This window comes from Harpia harpyja, chromosome 3 (assembly GCF_026419915.1).
Source record: "Harpia harpyja isolate bHarHar1 chromosome 3, bHarHar1 primary haplotype, whole genome shotgun sequence".
Taxonomy (NCBI): Eukaryota; Metazoa; Chordata; class Aves; order Accipitriformes; family Accipitridae; genus Harpia; species Harpia harpyja.
In genome coordinates, this window is record NC_068942.1 from 75,288,605 (window position 1) to 75,306,307 (window position 17,703).

Sequence of the window (17,703 nt, forward strand, 5' to 3'; positions counted from 1 at the left end):
TCAAATCTGTTCAGAACTTGCAGCTCATTCTTTGTGGGGGTATCAGAGCAGCCTTCCCTATCTTCTTGTTTGTTTTTAATGAGTTGACATTGGCTTGTAATTGCCTGGAAAAATTTTTGTCTTGTTTCTGGTCGGAGTTGAGCCTGACAGACACACTGACGTGGAGCTTAGAGGCTTCCGGGCATCTCCAGTTTATCATTTTGGCATTTCCAACTTTAGATTCAATGCCAATGGGTAGATTTTACTGATTTGTTAAATTGGTTTCTGGCACTTGGGTGTTCAAATTCTGCATAGCAGGGGAGCAGTGATGTACTTTTCTACACCCAGTTTGGTGTGTGCTTCTGAAAGGGACAGTCATGGAGGACAGCGTGCAGATGTCTTTGAGGACATAATAGGGGAGATCTGTCATGATACAACCTTCTAGAATATTGAAGTTCTGGTTTGCTTTACAAGAATATCATCTGGGCTTGGAGGCATTCTTCATCAGTGGAAGACGGAAGTTTGTATTGATCAATAGTCATTTGTGTTGGCTGTGGGAGAGGAATCATCAGGGACTGTATACGCAGGTTGGCAGGGATGTCCTTTGGCTTGATGATCCAAAAGAGGTCAGAAGAGAAATGATTCAGCTCTCCAGCTGAAGGAATTTTGGCATGCTGCTTGGGCCCAGGGATAAATACTAAATAGCTACCTTATGCCTATCTGAGAAAAATTATTCTTTCCAGATTTGATGTAGTGTATTCCCATCTTTGTGTGGTGGCTGTCAAAGTCTCTAATGTACAGCTGGGCAGTTCATGCATGGAAGAACTTGTTGCCTTCCGTTCTCCCTTAGAGGCTTATAAACATTAGCCACCCAGAGGCTACTGATTTAGGTAAGCATGCTATAAATTGACACTGCATGTAAATGAGCTATCATGCTGTGTTGTGGTGATTAATGTAACTGTAATGGCACACATTATCTTTTAAAATTATGATAACCTGGGGAAATCACTTAAAGATAACCTGTTCTGTCTGTTCTTCTCAGGAGAATATCTGCATTTTAGCTCCATGTATCTTATCTTTACTCCTAATGCAAAAAAGAAAATTAAAGAGAGCAAACTGTATACTAGGACCATATTCTAACTTACATTGCTTTTACTCCTGCATGTTAATTTTCTCATGCAAAAAACCTGCTTTTGAATTGCCTTGAGACTGGCCTTTTTTTAATAGGCACTATCCAGAAATCATACTGGTTTTGTTGCAAGCTCAAGATTCAGGTGTTGGTGCTGGCACTTAACTAATCGTGGCTGAACCCTTCATACTTCTGTAATGCTGTTAAGGCCCTGGCACTAACTGTTTGAGGCTTGGTTTGACTTAATTTAAACCTTACAGGAATTTGTCTTAGTTTAGCTTTTCATTCTGAAAGTATGTACTTTTCCTTGCAGGTTTTGCTTGTGCCGTAAGTCAATATTTGTTCCAGTTTCTAAGCACAACAGCTGATGAATACTTACGTTTTTTCTGATCTGTTGGTACAAGTTTCATTAATTTATGTATGGTTAAATTTGGAGAAAAATTTCTTTCTTATTTCAAATGAAGTTTAAAGCAGAAGAAAAACAGCTGTGGAATGCCTTTGGTTTTGCTAGTTCCCTATTTTGGTCCAAATCCTGAGAAAGCTGGGATTTTTGAATGTAAAGCATTAACGAAAAATGCTTCAGTAAGTTTGCAGAATCCCAGATGTTTGGATCCAAGGCACCAATAGGTACATTTCCCCCTTTTTACTTGGGAATCCTTTGGTCTGTGTCTACCCTCTTTTGCCCTGTGCTCTAACACAGAAATGACTCTGTCCTGCTAATTCTGATCCCTTTCCTCCTCTCCCTGCTTTTTCCTATCAGGGGTAGTAGAAGGAGGAGCTCAGGAATCCTTGAGGAGAGACAAACTATAACGTGTGTATTCCTGGAATAGTTATTTGACTTCTCCTCATGAGACTAGAAAAGTCTGTTCATGGAGGGGCTCTTGAGAGAAGTGAATGAGTCAGGGGAAGAGGATGAAGGGAGAAAAAGATTATGTCCTAATAAATGCTAGTAATCACTTGGCAGATATGCATACAGGGCAAGTAGAGTTCAGTATCTATCAGCACCGGCTATGGTAAGTGCTGTGTCTGTTAAGGTTGCCATATGACTTGAAAACATGAGATTTACATATACAGTAAAGACTTTTGTAAAAGTATGTTTTACTGTAATTGTAGTGAAATACACCCTCTTGTGGCAAGAAGGAAAACGTCCAAGCAGAAACCCGTGTGACCTCTTTTTTTCTATGCTCACTGGTTTGCCTTACTTACTCTTCTTTTGTCTTTCCGTTGTGTTCAGTGAATATTCCTCACTGGTATGCACCACATGTGCTTTCCTACAGTTTTCTGTTGTTTCATCTTTCTGTTTATGCAGTACCTGAACCTGTTCTGTTTGTCTTTCGAATTCTAAAACTTCACTCTGTTTCAGTCTGGTTTTATCAATATTTGAATTGTGTTTAAACTCTTGGCTTTAAAGTGCCCTTTCTTACTAAGTTGCCAACATATTGAAAATATGCCTTACAGACTAACTTCAAAACATTGTACAGGAGTAAAAGGCTGAAAAAATAAATAAGGATGTTGAAGAACATACTAGTTTTGTTTCTTAAATAGCTTAGTTTGTCTGAACTACTATGAACAGGTCATGTATAGACGGGATTAGGAGATAACATGCTGCTTTTCCCAGCTGTTTGATTAACCAGCTTAGAGATGGGTCCAATGCAGTAGCAGGGTGCAAAGAAGGCACAACATTACCTTCAAAGTGCAGAAAAGGCCCTACAGCATGTTTGCAGTTTATCAGATTTGCTGTATAATAAGCTGTACTCTCCATTCAGCACTATAATTAACCCAGGAAAGCACTGCGGTTCAGTCTTTGCTGATAGCATGAACCTCACAAAGCCAAGCAGTCTCAGCAAAATACCTCTAAATAAGATTAAGCAAAGCGAACCAACCATGAAATAAAATGTAGGCTAAGTGTCGAGCAAATACAATTTGTTGCTTGCATCTAGTACCAAGTTCTGTACTTGGCATGAGGTGTCCAGGCATATAGTGTGTGAATAACACTGGCAACTCTTAACAAGTGCTGACAGATGAGACCTTAAGCAGATATCATTAATGTTTTCCCTGTGCAAAGGAAAATAACCAAGTGTTGTATGAAAACACTTGTAAATGCATGTTGTTGGCATTTCCCACAACTCCTAAACAGTCATGGCTCTCAGCCCATTGATGCCCAGTAGGGTGGGAATTACATATTGGTGGGCTCATCTGGAATATGGTGGACAGAAACGGTGGCAGACTGGGTAATGTTGGGATATCAGTCAAAAGAAGAAACAAAAAGATGTGGAGAAGGGAAAGCCAAGGCTGGTGGCATATTCGTAAAGTGAAAGGTTCCTTAGACCGATGCTGTTGCTAAAGAACTTTGTCAGACAGCAGGCAAAAGGCACACTGCTTATGTGATGGAGGATTCAGTAGAGAGTCCTGAAATCTAGTACCTATTTGAAAAACAGATCTCATCATGCTTTCTTTCACCTTTCAGGTATCTTGCAATATCTTCAGAACTCTCCCACCTAGTGACAGCAATGAATTTGATCCAGAAGAAGATGAGCCCACCTTGGAAGCATCATGGCCACATTTACAGGTTTTTGATCATTTATCTCAGAAGAAATGCTTATCATTGCTTAATGCATCTAATAATTTACTCAGCTTTTTTTAACCTGTGAATCAGAACTTGTCTGTGAGACACTAACATTTACTAATACTGTTCATGGCTATAATATAGTACCTACAAAGACTTTGTGAAATTTGCAAAATGTTAAAGCTCTCTTTCAAAATTGTATTGATGGTGTCCCTCATACTCCTGTTTTCCATCATTGATTTAAAAATTATTTTGCTTTCCAAACTGCTCTGATGCACAAGTGTTTTTCAGCAACTTCAGCAAGAGCATTGTGGGGATGATACTGCTAGCAGTTTTGCTTTACCGAGGGTAGTTAATTTCCATACAAAAGTACACAGGTGTTGGCAGCTGATCAGAAAAATGAATGAGAAGCTACATCCCTATCTAAGTCTTCCTTCCTCTCTCTGGGTCGAGGTTTGCTTTCAGGTGTTTATAGCAAGATGCATGCTCACTGCTGTATATCGTCCCTTCCTCTGTACCTCAAGTGTCAACACAAGGTATTTTGAACAAAGAACATAAACTAATTTTGGAGAAAGCATCATTGATGCTAATGCAGTAAATTGCTTTATAGAAAATATAGATGCAGATCCTGTCTGTGTTAGTCAGGACAATGACTTATACCACTAGTAAATTTAGAAGAAGTTTGCCCATGGAGTCTGGGAGTTTCTGTGAGCAAAGGAGCACAATTGATCTCAGCATGAAATGAGGATTTTATTTGACAGTTGCATGCACGGTCATTGCATGTGAGCAGTTTGATTCACTCTTTGTGCTCTCAAATTCAGAATCTGTTGAAATGTAGGTTTCATCCCTCATTTATATTTAAATTTCACAAAAAATAAGAATCTTAAAAGCTTCAAGGCAGCTGTGAACAGCTCTGCCTGCCTGGGAACAGCACAGGCATACATGTCTGTTATCTTATGTTTGTTGACACTAGTGCTGTAGTTTTAAAAGTCATTACTTACATGGAAATGATCGAATTTCTTAGCCAGAGGAATCATTACCATTGTCAGGAAGAAATGCACCAAAGTATTTGTCAGGAGTTGATGGAATTGATTTCCTGGTGATTTAATATTAGTTATGTAAGCTGTCACTTTTCCCATGTCATATTTCTAAACCTCTCTCCCCCTTTTTGATCTCCTGTTGCTTCCTTTTAGAAGTCGGAGAACACTGACATAAAGCAGCAGTAGCAGTATTGCAACATTGGTGTTTGCACGGAAAAGTTTAAAATTATTTTAAAATGTAATTTTTAGCTTCCTTTCTCCTTTCAGTATCAATATTCATACTCACTGAAGTCAGACAGGAAAAAGTTTTCAATGGCTGCTGCTCTTGAAAAGGTTCAGCAAAGAGAATTGCTAGCTGGTAGCTCATTTATCAGTGACAGGTCAGAGTTGCTGTCTTATAAGGCCACAGTAGTCCCTGTTTCACTTCACTTCCTTTTTGCCTGGTTTTTATACTCTTCTTTTTCCCCAGTAAATGAAAAGTCTGTTGCTGTCCCACTGAATAGTTTAGGCAGAGATGGAATTGCATGAAAGTAAGCAGGTTTTCTTTAGCCCTGAGGCTAGTCTTTACAGTAAGTTAGAAACTTCTGAATAAATTCTGATTTGTATCCTTCTGTTTCAAGTTGTAGTAGAACGCTACTCTAAGCAGTTTCTAATTTAATTTAAATATTTCCAACTGTTTCACCAACCCTTTCAGAATTGTAATGTCTGTATTTGATGTGACTTCAGCAGTTCAGAGGGCAGTTGAAATGTGCTTTCCAATTACTCTAGGAAGCTTTACAAGATGATAACAAGCATTACAAGAAGGCAGTGCCTGTTCTTGGTGATGAAATGTCTTTGACTGGAGTTAAATAAGCAAAACTAACTTAAAAAGCTCATGTAATTAATTCTAACTCTAAAGTAGTAATTTGATAAAGGAGAAAAATCTTTTTCATTTTTTTAACCTTTTGCTCTGTGGAAAAATAAGTATTTTATTTTCTAGTAAAAGAATTTAGGGAAATAATATAAAGAGTAATCAAGTCATAAACTAAACAATGGATTTTTTTTTTTCTTTTGCAGCTTGTATATGAGTTTTTCATACGATTTTTGGAAAGCCAAGAATTTCAGCCCAGCATTGCCAAAAAGTACATAGATCAGAAATTTGTATTGCAGGTAAGCTGATCTGTTTTCTTTAAGGCTTCATGTTGCTTTTGAAAAAAATTTTTAAAAAAAGATTTTGTTTAGAATTTGAAAGCGTAACTTTATTTGCAAGAGAAAAAGGCTAAACAAGCATATACAATGAAAGTTTTCAATCTACGGAGGTAGGGGAAATATGTGTGTGTGTTTATATGTCAGTCTCTGTTGCTGTAGATATATAAAATTGTTGGTTTGGCTCCAGTTTTGATACCTTAATCAAAATATTTGACTTACTGGTTATGAGAGGGAGCTGAAACAGTAACTGTTAAAAAATGAAAGGTTTACTATCAGGTAGTCTAAAAATGCTGCTATCTAGCAAGACTACTTAAATGCCAGTTTTAATGCGTCTTAATATTGTTAAAATATTTCTGTTGGAAGGGGAGAGTATTTCTTCCTTCTATCTCTGCTGGAGAGCTGGCAACGGGGGCAGAAGTTCATTAACAAACCCATTCCCAGTGCAGTACTGAAAACAGTGATGCTGTAGTGGTTGGGGAAGAAGTAAATCAAAAGGTCATATGAAGTTTAAGCTCTATTAAAAGCATGGAAGAAGAATTGGCATCAACAATAAATAACATTGCAAAGAATGGGTAGCTTTATTTTTGTAGTTTGCATGCCATCATTATGGCTAAATGGAAGAGATGGCCTCTGTCAATCGATCAGCTGGTAACCTGGTATTTTACATGTATTGCATCTGTCTCCTCCTTGTGTACAAGTTAGGCTTCTTGTGTGCTTCACTTGAAACTACAGTAATTGGTCTCCTCTATTGAGGAATTGTCATCCAGGCCTTGACAGACGCCAGAACAGAGATAGCTGAAGGAAGATATTTTCTGGAATAAGCCAGGAAACTCCACATATATGACTTTTGCCTTCAGCTTTCGGGATTAGACCTGTCTTGTGTTTTCTGTTCCCATCGTGAATTTTTGTATAACTGCGAAGTCAGAAAGAATTTCGTGTTTAATGCTGTCTATAGCTTGCTTTTGAAATCAGGGAAACTTAGAAAGATTCCTCCTTAGAAAAGGGAGTTTCCTTCCAGGCTGAGACTTGAATAAAAGCCAAATCAGAAGTGGCAGGAGATACTCAGCATTTCTGAAGACCTTTCTCTCACCCCTTTGTCATGGAGCTTTTATTTTTCCTTGTAGTGCTCAGGCAATAAAAGTAGTGCTTTTGCAGTCCTTGTATGTTATTTGTATGAAGAATACCTGAAAAATGTAGCAAAGAGAGCAATTTCTATCCTTAAATTGAAAGATTCAAAGAAGGGACTTCAGTTTCTTTCTTAACATCACAAGACCTTCTTCACTCAACAAAAGCAATGGGATATACTTATGTTTTTATTTTATCCATCTTCTAAATACAAGAGTATTTTTCATCTGGATCAAACTTCTGTGGTGGAGTTTTCTTTTTGTTCATCTAAATATTGATTTGAACAAGGGGGTGCACCAATCTGATGATCCAGTACTTGGTGGAGATGTAAGAATATGTGGGGGGTGGGGGGTAATCACTCTTGACAGGTTTCTCCAGACTGATTTTATTTTCTTTAGATACAGCAGGATTGCATTAGAAGGAATGCTTGTGTTCTAATTCAAAATCTAGAGGAAATAATTCCTAGATGCTCCTGTTATGTGCTGCTGAACTTGGTCATGACAGGCAGCATCCCGCTCACTTATGCACTTTCAAGGTGTTCAAACCTGTTACAGTTTGGCACAGGAGAATGGGTCTAAAAGAAGGTTTTTTTGGTTGGTTTTTTTTTTTTGTTTTGTTTTGTTTTTTTTAAACTCGTTAGTCTTTATTAAATCTACTAAATGAAAGAATGGTATCTACTGAAAGAGGGAAATAGATTTTAAAACCTACATATCTGAAAATGTATGATACGACAAGAGTTCAAAAGAATTCTAAGAATTCGTAAGTTCTTGCCACATGGGTTAGGCTATGTGTTTTTATATATTGCTATGCACAGTATGTCAATTTAAAATTCACATTTTTCCATAAAAAATTCTGTTGAGCCTAATATATACATGCAAGTAGATATATTTCCCTGTGTGTAAGTGTTTGTGTTTAGCCTGTAGGAACTGGGGTGTCCTTCCACTTACTGCTGTATTTGTTGTGTGTCTAGAGTAACTCCTAAGAATCTGTGACTACAGATCATTTACAAAGGAAACCAGTTTAAGACTTAAGAACATGAAACATGTTTGGTGTTTCATGACACTGACAACACAAGTGTGACAGTTTTTGAAATCAGCTTTCTGTCTAAATTAATTTGGTTTTTTTGAAATTTGAGGAACTTTAATGAAGTGTTTCTTGGCAGTAAGAATGCCTATATGAAAAAATGATAGTTTTTTTAGTGGGCATTTTTCAAGCTTTTTCTTGTTTGCTTGCTTTTGGTTTTTGGAATATAGATGTGTTTCTGGCTTTCAGCTGTATGTTTTGATAAAATGCTGTACTTACCAGTGTAACTGTTCATTTCTAAAGCGTGCTTATATACAGTCTGAAATGGTTGGCAGTGGTTGCTAAGAGACATACTATTCAAATATATCCACAAGTGTCTGTGTTATGTAGGTTGCTATTTTGGAAAAATTATTTCCCTTTTCTATGTTTAGTGTCAGAATAGTCACGTAAATTATGGAAGTCTTGCAGCTTATCCATAAAAATAAGACTTTAAATTGTTGAAACCTGATAACAAATTGGACATATCAAAATAATTGTCTCTCTTTTAAAAAAAAAAAAAAAAAAAAAGGAGAGAGACTGAGTCTTAGTTCAGCAATGTTTCCACAGAGGATCTGTATAAGAGAACTGGAAATAAAAATACTTTGCTCCTAAAAGCAATCCAATAAGAAAATTAAAAACATAAGTGTTTCCAGCTGTTTGCTGTCTTTGGATGAAATTTGCTATTTGGGGAAGGATGAGGTGACTATTTATTTATTTAACTGTAGAACTAATTGAACAAAGCAATGTGTTTATAACCTCTGGAGGGCAGCTGACAAACCTCATCGTTTCCTCATGAAATTCCCACCATAGATTCTTACTGCAAGGAAAAGACAGTGGGATCTCATTACAAGCTACAGAAACATCCAAAACAATGAAGAATACATACATCATTCCTAAATCTGGATGTTAGAAAGCAAAATCCCAGACAATTTAACAACTTTTAATCATGTTTTTCTGTCTTTTTTTCTTTTCCACCTCCTCAAAGTTGTGTAGCAGTTTAACAGAGATCAGGTAGTATACATACACTGACATACCTACTTATAATAGGTATTTATAATCTATCTATTTGTGAATCCAAGATAATTTTGTTTTCTACCATTTCCTGTAATAATTTTCTGACAGCATCTTCTGTATTTGTAAGACCTCTTTGGCAAACTCTCTTCATTTCTCTTGCAAGATGGGTACTGGTTAGCAGTTACTTTCTTTTTCAAGCAAGAGGGATACTGTTTGCTTATGATTACTACCTTAAACTTCTCTGTTTTCTGTGCATTGGAGGTAGGTAGGGTTTTTTGGGTTTTGTTTTTTTGTTGGTTGGTTTTGGTTTTAAATAATGTTTACCTTCTAACTTATTCCAAATGGCTGCCAGAATAGCAAATGTTGTGCTGTCAAAAAAGATGAAGAAGAAGGGGTAAGGGGAAGATCATACTTTTGTAGTGGAGGATTCAAGGGGAATAGAATGAAGATCTGCAGGTGATATTCCTGCTGCTCATTTCATGCCTTAATTATTAGAGGCAACTCCAGGTGTCAGTGTTTCGAGATATATTTTGGACAATACAAGATATTGGATGGTAGGGTTTTTTGACTGAGTAGCACATAATCATTTTGCTGTTTTAAAATCTTATTTAAGAGTTAATTAGTAAAGGTGGGTTTTCTTTTGTTGTTTTTTTGTTTTGGTTTGGTTTTGTTTTTTTTTAAACTGGATATTGAAGTTACCATTTTGTTCAACCTGAGGATTAATTCCCCCTGATGCTTTGATTTGTGTCGTTTGGTGGAGATCCTGTAACAGCAGATCCAGTACTGGCATAGATTTCACTGTTGAGTCTTTCTACAGCATGAAGGCCATGCAATCACTAGGAAGGCTTAAGAGCTCATAATATAAATTACAAGCAATTAGAAAAAATGTGACCTTGATGCAATGTTGTGGGAACAAAATATTAAAACAAATTAGGATCTTTTAGTTCTGCAGAATGGAGGAATGGTGGATGGTAAGAGGCAAACTGTCTTATTTTGTAGATATGACAGCACCTAAGAATATATATTATTTATTTTTGTGGAGAAGGAAGGCAGCATTTTGGAGCCAGTTAATCAAAAGTATATTAGTTGTTTGAAGATTTCCAAAGTTTTGTTATGTCAGAAGTGGAAATTAATAAACTGAGTTTTGTGATGTTGTACTGGGATTACAACAGATTTTTTAATACTGTATTTCTACACCTTGGATAACATGGATATCACATTCTTACATGCATGTGCTTTCATGAATTTAACTTCTGTATAGAAGTCTGTGTCATACTTGTCAAATGTCTACTGTTTCAGTTCTCTTTTTCCTTTAAACACAGCTGTTGGAGCTGTTTGACAGCGAAGACCCTCGAGAACGAGACTACCTAAAAACAGTCTTGCACAGAATTTATGGCAAGTTTCTGGGTCTTAGAGCATTTATCCGAAAACAGATTAATAATATTTTTCTACGGTAAGTTGTGGAAGAAGGTACTTTTTGCTTATGAACATTTTAGGAAACTGATATATTACTTATATTTAACTTTTCTTTTTTTAGATTTGTTTATGAAACTGAACACTTCAATGGCGTAGCTGAACTGTTGGAAATTTTAGGAAGGTAAGTGAGTCTTTACTTATTATCTATCTCAAACTTCCCTTCTGGACATGTCACAATAGTGTCGGATTCGGAAAAAGTATTACTTTAAGCCCTGATTCTGAAAACAGATGTGCGCACATGCTCATCTTTAAGCCCATGTGCAAATCTCTGTCACATCTTTGCCAAGAGTATATAACTGGATACAAGTTACAGCTGAAAGTGTTGGATTGATTTTGTGTGTGTGTGTGTATGTGTGTGTTAAATTTTGCGTACTTCATCCTTACATGCTGCAGAAATTATTTTTTTGAGCACACTAACTGTGTATTTTGAGTAAATTAACTCTGGCAAGTTAATTACTCAAGAACACCTTGCTTATATGAATTTACAGACCACATAGACAAGGTCTAATCTGTTTGGCAACCGGTTTCTGCAGCTGTTTATATGATTATTCCTAAATTGGAGCTGAATTGCTACCTAGATATGTACTGCACTGCTAATATAAAGCACAACAAAAGTCAGCACCTGTTTACAAATGGCGTGAGCCTGCTATTTGTAAACAGGTGCTGACTGCTAAATTATTTTAATCTAGAAAGTGCTTGTTCAGACCTCAAGAACGTTTTCTGTGATGATAACACTAACAAGTATTTCTCTTCTAATTTCTAGTATTATCAATGGTTTTGCTTTACCTCTGAAGGCAGAGCATAAACAGTTTCTGGTGAAGGTGCTGATCCCTTTGCATACTGTCAGGAGTTTATCACTCTTCCACGCACAGGTAGAAATTATAAAAATATTTTCTGCTCAGTTAGAATGATTTATTTTTTTAAAAAATTGCTTTGGAAATTTAATTGCGCAGCACATAAAAGGTGGGGATAAAGTTTTGAAATGTGGAAAAAGTGCAATAGATTTTTTAAAAAATTAATTTAATGTGCTTTGTATGATAAATGTCTTACTTCTGATTAGATAATTAAAAGCGTAACATAACATCCATAATGTTTTGGGGGTTTTGTTTAGTAGTTAAACTCTCTGTTTAGGTTTTCTTCTCTGCTGCTTTCTCACTCTCACAAGTTTGCCTTTCCAGTTTCCTCTCCCAAGAGAATGTTTGGGTTTCCTTAGTCTTGTGCTGTCAAGGCTTTTCTTTATCCTGGCAACTTTCTGAATACTAATACCCACATTTTTGCATAATCTTTAACATTCTCCCTCAAGATTTCTTAATACTGCATTTATGCTCTCATATATCTTTTTATACATTCAGTGTTCATGACAATTTTTCCTCTAAGTCATATCTGTTGCCTTTCTCTCTGATTTTCAGATAGTGCAGTCTTTCTTATGCTGATAAAGCTGTGCTTTCTAAATATGTTATTCCAGGTTTTAGCTGTGTTGGCTCATCTTGCAAGAGCTTTCATGATTTTGCCAATGTATAAAATGTGTAAAAGATGCAGTTTCAGAGAGTAACAGAAGCTTCAAAACATTGGTTGTATGACTGTATTTAGAATTCCACGTTGCTCTGATTTTTATTATATATGCTACTTCATCACCCTAATTTTTTTGTAATGTGTTCTGTTGTTTCTTATGAACTGAACTTTGAGTGGATTTGCACAGTGCAAACTGTGCATCTCAGTTCAAAATTGGATGCAATTTAAGAAAGCTCTATAGCATCTTGCCTTGTGTCTCTCTCTTTTTAAAAAATTGTTTCTTTGTGGTTTCTTTATAGAAATGTTCTAACTTCATTTTCTTAAATCTTTACTGCTTCACAGCTGGCGTATTGCATAGTACAGTTTCTGGAGAAAGACCCTTCACTCACAGAACCAGTAAATATTTCTTTCATACTTTTTCTTTTTTTGCATCATAATTGGCTTTCCCTGTTGAGAGAAAAGTAAAAAATAAACTTTTTTTTCCTTCTAATTTAGGTCATTAGAGGTTTAATGAAATTCTGGCCAAAAACCTGCAGTCAGAAAGAGGTAAGTGTTACTAGTAGATAGCTAGTAATAACAAAACATAAGAGTTTATTTTTTTCTACAATATAATAGGCAAGGAATCTTTAGATATTTCCAGGTAGGTAGCTGGAAATGCTGTGGTGGAACTTGGTATTAATTCTTGTAGGTGATTTTCCATATTTGAATTCTGTTTTCTTGGACAGTTTTGATTATGAAGATAAAAGCTTGATAACCATGGTTTCTATTCACAAAATAAGCACTGGTTCTTCTGCAGAGAATTTCTTTTTGTTTTAGAAAGGAGAAAATAAACATTGTTTAGGACAGATTGGAAAACACTGTTAGATTTGGAGTTGTTTATATGTGAGGATAGTATTTTTCCAGGGAAGATGAAAGATATTTTATTGTCTGGCGTTTACCTACTAAACGTGTAAAAGATGCAGTTAGACCTTGGCATTTTTATTTCAAATTCTTGATGCAAATCTGAGTTTCCCTAATGAGATTTTGTGACACAGCAAAACCATTACTTTGAATATTACTTCAAAAAATGAGGTAAAATCAAGAGACTCTCCATAGTTAACAAAGTTTAAGGCTTGGCCAAATCCTTTGTCTGTATGAGGCCAGGTTTTCAGTACGGATATACTGGTGCAGTTCTGAATTTTGTTGTAAAGGACTACTTTAAATACAGCATTTGCACACACTCGTCCTCCTTCTTTTAAGAGACTGAATCCAGAAGCTGCTACAGGTAGAACATTTTTTGAGAGAGGGTCTTGCAGAGCTAGTGAGGCTTCCATTTCTCCCTGAAGTGGTAGAATTTGAGGGTTACCAGCATTTTGCTGATCAAGATGATTCAGAGGTTTTATATTCAATGCTTCCTTTTTTGTCTTTAGGTCATGTTCCTAGGAGAGCTGGAGGAAATCTTGGATGTAATCGAACCATCACAATTTGTCAAAATCCAGGAACCCTTGTTTAAACAAATTGCCAAGTGTGTCTCTAGCCCTCATTTTCAGGTCAGTGGTAGAGGTTATTGTTTGTATAGGAATGCATAGTCTCAATTTCAAACATAACACCCCCCAAATGTAAATATTGTTTTATGTTATGTGGTTTTAAATACTTGTCTTCTGGTTTTCTATGGAAGAGGGTATGTTGCAGTAGAAGTTTAGTTCTGAGCTCCATGAATAACTTGTTAGACGTATCCGGGGTTTCAGCACAGAACTTGCTGCTCTGAGCCACCTAAGGCCTTAAACTGTATCCAAGCAGACTTTGAGCCCTTCTGACTGTAGGTGATGGGTACTTACTGTATGGCCTTCAGACTGATAGACCATATAGGATGTATTTGCTCCCTTCTTTAGCGTGGTGTTGTGCAGCATTCATGTTTTCCTACTTACTTCCTTCTGTAAGCAGATGTCTGGTCAGAGGTGATAGAACCCATAGTCTGTTTTCTTCACATTGCATAATGGGAAGAAAGAAAGTGAATAGGATTTAAATTGAATCATATATGAAGAGGAGAAAGGATTCATGGCCTGTTGTGTCTCAGTATTAAGCTAGGTGACCTATTGTGGCACAAAGGCAGATGTGACTGTTTTCAGCTCTTCCTTGGACTACATTTGTTTTTAGCATAATTTAGATCAGTGTTTTCCCTCCTACCTCCCCCCCAGCTCCTCCCCGAGGTGATTATTATCATTGGTACCTTCCCCACACTTACGATCTCTCCCCCTTATTCAGCTCAGCTACTGGGCCTTTTCCTGTCTCCTTCCTCCAGTATCCCAGCACTGCTCTCTCCCTTCTGACTGCAGTCACAGGATTGAGGGAAAGGGGTGATGGGAAGTCTGTCTGCTGTCCCTTCCCCTCCACAGCTGCAGCATTAATGCAGTGTCTGCACCTGGTCTTCAGTGAGTAACAACATACCACTCAGGGGAAAGAGAGAGTGGATGCTGTGGGATCTGAATTATAGGATAAAAACTTAGTGCCATTAAGGCATGTTATGCTGCTGATTAGAGTTTTAATTCCAAAGGTAATGATTCCTGTTAATTCGTCTTTGTGAAATTTCTCTGTGATTTGTTTTTCCTTCAGAAGATTACAAAATTATAGGTGTCTGAATTCCTGTTAATATTTTATTCCTTTGACTCAAAGGTGGCCGAAAGAGCACTGTATTATTGGAATAACGAATACATCATGAGTTTGATAGAGGAGAATTCAAATGTTATACTTCCCATCATGTTTTCCAGCCTTTATAGGATTTCTAAAGAACACTGGAATCCGTAAGTTCTTACCATTACACTTTATCTTACCTTTTGACATACCACTGATAAACTTAGGGAATGTCTGCTGAAGAACACCTGAACAAATGGGAGAGATCCAAATTCAAAGCTGGCATGAGCAGGTGCAACTCTGTTAATGCCAATATATATTAGTCTGTACTTGAGCTTGTCTCAAAATGTTTTTAATTATCTGGTATGTGTACAAAAATCAGTACTTTATGGGATAAAAATAGACCTCACGAGTTGGAAAAAAGAGATTAGATGTTACATTGTTATTGAAGAAAAAGTGTTGCTCATCAAGCGTTTCTCCTACAGAGTTTTTTATAAACTCGTTAACGTCTTAAGCCTGATCACAAATTGTCTAGAAGAATATCACTTGGCATTAATAAAGCTTTGTGGCTGTATCATGGATGATACTGGTACCTCTGGTAGACCTCTGGTACTAGCGTTTTTCTAAACATGTAAGAAGCATATAGACATCAGTATATTCTTAGTTTGAGTTGTTTTTTCTAAATTGAAATAAATACAGCTGTTCTGTATTATGCACAGTAATAGAGTAATTGCTTCATACTGATATCATGTTAATTTGGAATTTTTATTTTTAAACTGAATAACCTAGTAGAAAGTGTTTTAAGGGAAAATACTGTTACAGTTAGATGCCATGTATTCTACACTTTAGTTGAAAAGTTTTTTTAAGTCAAAGTGGTTACCATTTTAGTAAACCCAATATTTTTAATGATCTGTGCTACGTTCAGGTCCCAGTTGCTTTAAGACCCTACTGTAAAGTAATTGTAAAATATTTCACCTTTTAAAACACTAGTCTTTTTGTTCTGTGTGTAGCCAAACCTCAACTTTGTGTGCTTTCATGACAAATCTAATGCCACTGGAAAGCTTTTGTAATTAACGCTCATCACAGAAAGACACTTTCCATGGCGTAGTACCACATCACTAGTCTCCAACCTGCCCGTGCTCCTGCCCAGTCTTTTATACTATGCACTGGGATGCTTCTGGTAATGAGAGTGTTCCAGTATCCCAATTCTCAGAGTTTTCATACCCACAGGAATGTTGTACCTTTGACACACAAGCCAGGTTAAGATACATGTAAAACAAAGAAGGTATTTAAAGAATTTTTATATTCATAAGAACGTTTTTAAATGCAGGCAACAAAAATGAAAGTTTATTGAAAGAGGTGAATGATAGACGGGGGGGAGCGTGGGAAATGGCGCATAGTTTGTCTGCTATATAGTTCTGCTCCAAAGGTTCCTGGCACCTGTAATGTTGATACACTGCCTCCTGGCTGAAGAGCTGTTTCTTAAGCAGTCCCATGTGTGTATATGACAACCATAGTAGTAGATCAGGAACTTTGATTGATAATCTATTCCAAATTCTTTGAAAGTTTTTTAGATTTGTTTCTTTCCTTTCTCCCTTTTCAGTTGCTTTGTTGTTTCTTTATCTTCAACTCTGCCACAAAGGAATTTTGACCTCTAGATAATCAGACTGTTGGCAGACCCATCTTACTTTGGGAATTCTAGTATATTTTACGTTAGTTATCCAGTCAGATGATATAAAAGAGTAAACTCATTCTACCTTTTTTGAACCTTTGTGGGACAGAATGCCTTTGAAGCCTTTTTGAAGTTATTATTGTTATACATCATTTTTTCCTGTATGAACGGATCATGCCTGTCATGTTCTACGCAATTAAGCAACTTGAATTCAAATGAGCAGTGGTGTATTGGTTCTTGGGTAAAGTCAGGAACAGGAATAAGCAAAGTAGGCAGAGGTTTATAGAGATATATCTATGTCTATAGATATACAGATACTATATATATTTTTTATATATATATAAACACACGCACACAGAGTTTTACACAGATACTGCAGCACTCGTCTGAAGGACTCGTGGGTTTTTTTAAGAGTTTTTTGCTGTACCAAAGTGAAAATGAATGTGAAATGTATGAGTGCAAGGAAATCACTCATGAAATACAGCCTTCTCTTTTGCATAGATGCACTGAATATTCAGCTTCATAGAAAAATCATAAGGAAATATGAATCACTCCCATTTCATGTTTGAATTCTATTCCTTCTGCCAGCACTGATGATTTGAATCCCTGGAGTTGCATTCAGAATTGCTCTACAGCATGAGGGAAGAGTCTGTAGTTACATGTAATAGCTTTCTGTTGTTACCTTTTACCCTAGAGTTTTGGTTTGCTCCATTTAAGTAGTCAGTAGAGACATGAAAGCTATTCTCACCTTTAAATATGTTAATCAAAAGTAGTTTCACTGAAATCAAAGAATTTACGTTATCATACTTGCAAGAGCAGAATTGGTCGCAGAAATGCTGGTAAGAGAAGACGCTTTTATTTCACATTTGATTTCACCTGAAACTAATAGATTCCTTTCTTTTTTCTTTTTTAATGTTTCACAGGGCTATTGTGGCTTTAGTCTACAATGTGTTGAAGGCATTTATGGAAATGAACAGCACCATGTTTGACGAGCTGACAGCCACTTACAAGTCAGATCGTCAGCGGTAACTTTTTAAAGCTTTTTTTGTCAGTGTGTATAAGGCCTGCTGTTTAGTTTTTCCCTTACAATCAGGTGCAATTGCATAGTCTCACACATAATAGACACAATGCCTTATTTTCCCCCCTGCAAGATGTAAGCTAGTATCATGTACAGGTTGTTCTTTACTCCTTATGAAATACAGTATCCATTGCATTGCTTGGGAATCTGCATTCCTCATGGAATTCCTTTTGATGCCATATTCCAAAAGACTTAAATGTATCAAGATCTTCAATAATAAAAGAAAAACAAGGGCTTAAAGATAACACTTTG

At 36.5% G+C, this 17,703-nt stretch overlaps 1 protein-coding gene across 6 annotated transcripts in view; it reads left to right on the plus strand.

The window, feature by feature from the left end:
* PPP2R5E (protein phosphatase 2 regulatory subunit B'epsilon) overlaps positions 1-17,703 on the plus strand; it is a 77,359-nt gene that overhangs the window by 52,788 nt on the left and 6,868 nt on the right. For 4 of the 6 annotated variants that reach the window (XM_052783430.1, XM_052783424.1, XM_052783428.1 and 1 more), the window contains 10 exons: positions 3,576-3,677; positions 5,771-5,863; positions 10,426-10,556; positions 10,641-10,700; positions 11,343-11,451; positions 12,434-12,487; positions 12,587-12,637; positions 13,501-13,620; positions 14,744-14,871; positions 17,297-17,398. In XM_052783430.1, the coding sequence (XP_052639390.1) occupies positions 3,576-3,677; positions 5,771-5,863; positions 10,426-10,556; positions 10,641-10,700; positions 11,343-11,451; positions 12,434-12,487; positions 12,587-12,637; positions 13,501-13,620; positions 14,744-14,871; positions 17,297-17,398 (950 nt within the window). The remainder of the gene's footprint in view (positions 1-3,575; positions 3,678-5,770; positions 5,864-10,425; positions 10,557-10,640; positions 10,701-11,342; positions 11,452-12,433; positions 12,488-12,586; positions 12,638-13,500; positions 13,621-14,743; positions 14,872-17,296; positions 17,399-17,703) is intronic. The other 2 variants (XM_052783426.1, XM_052783427.1) reach the window with 2 other exon arrangements.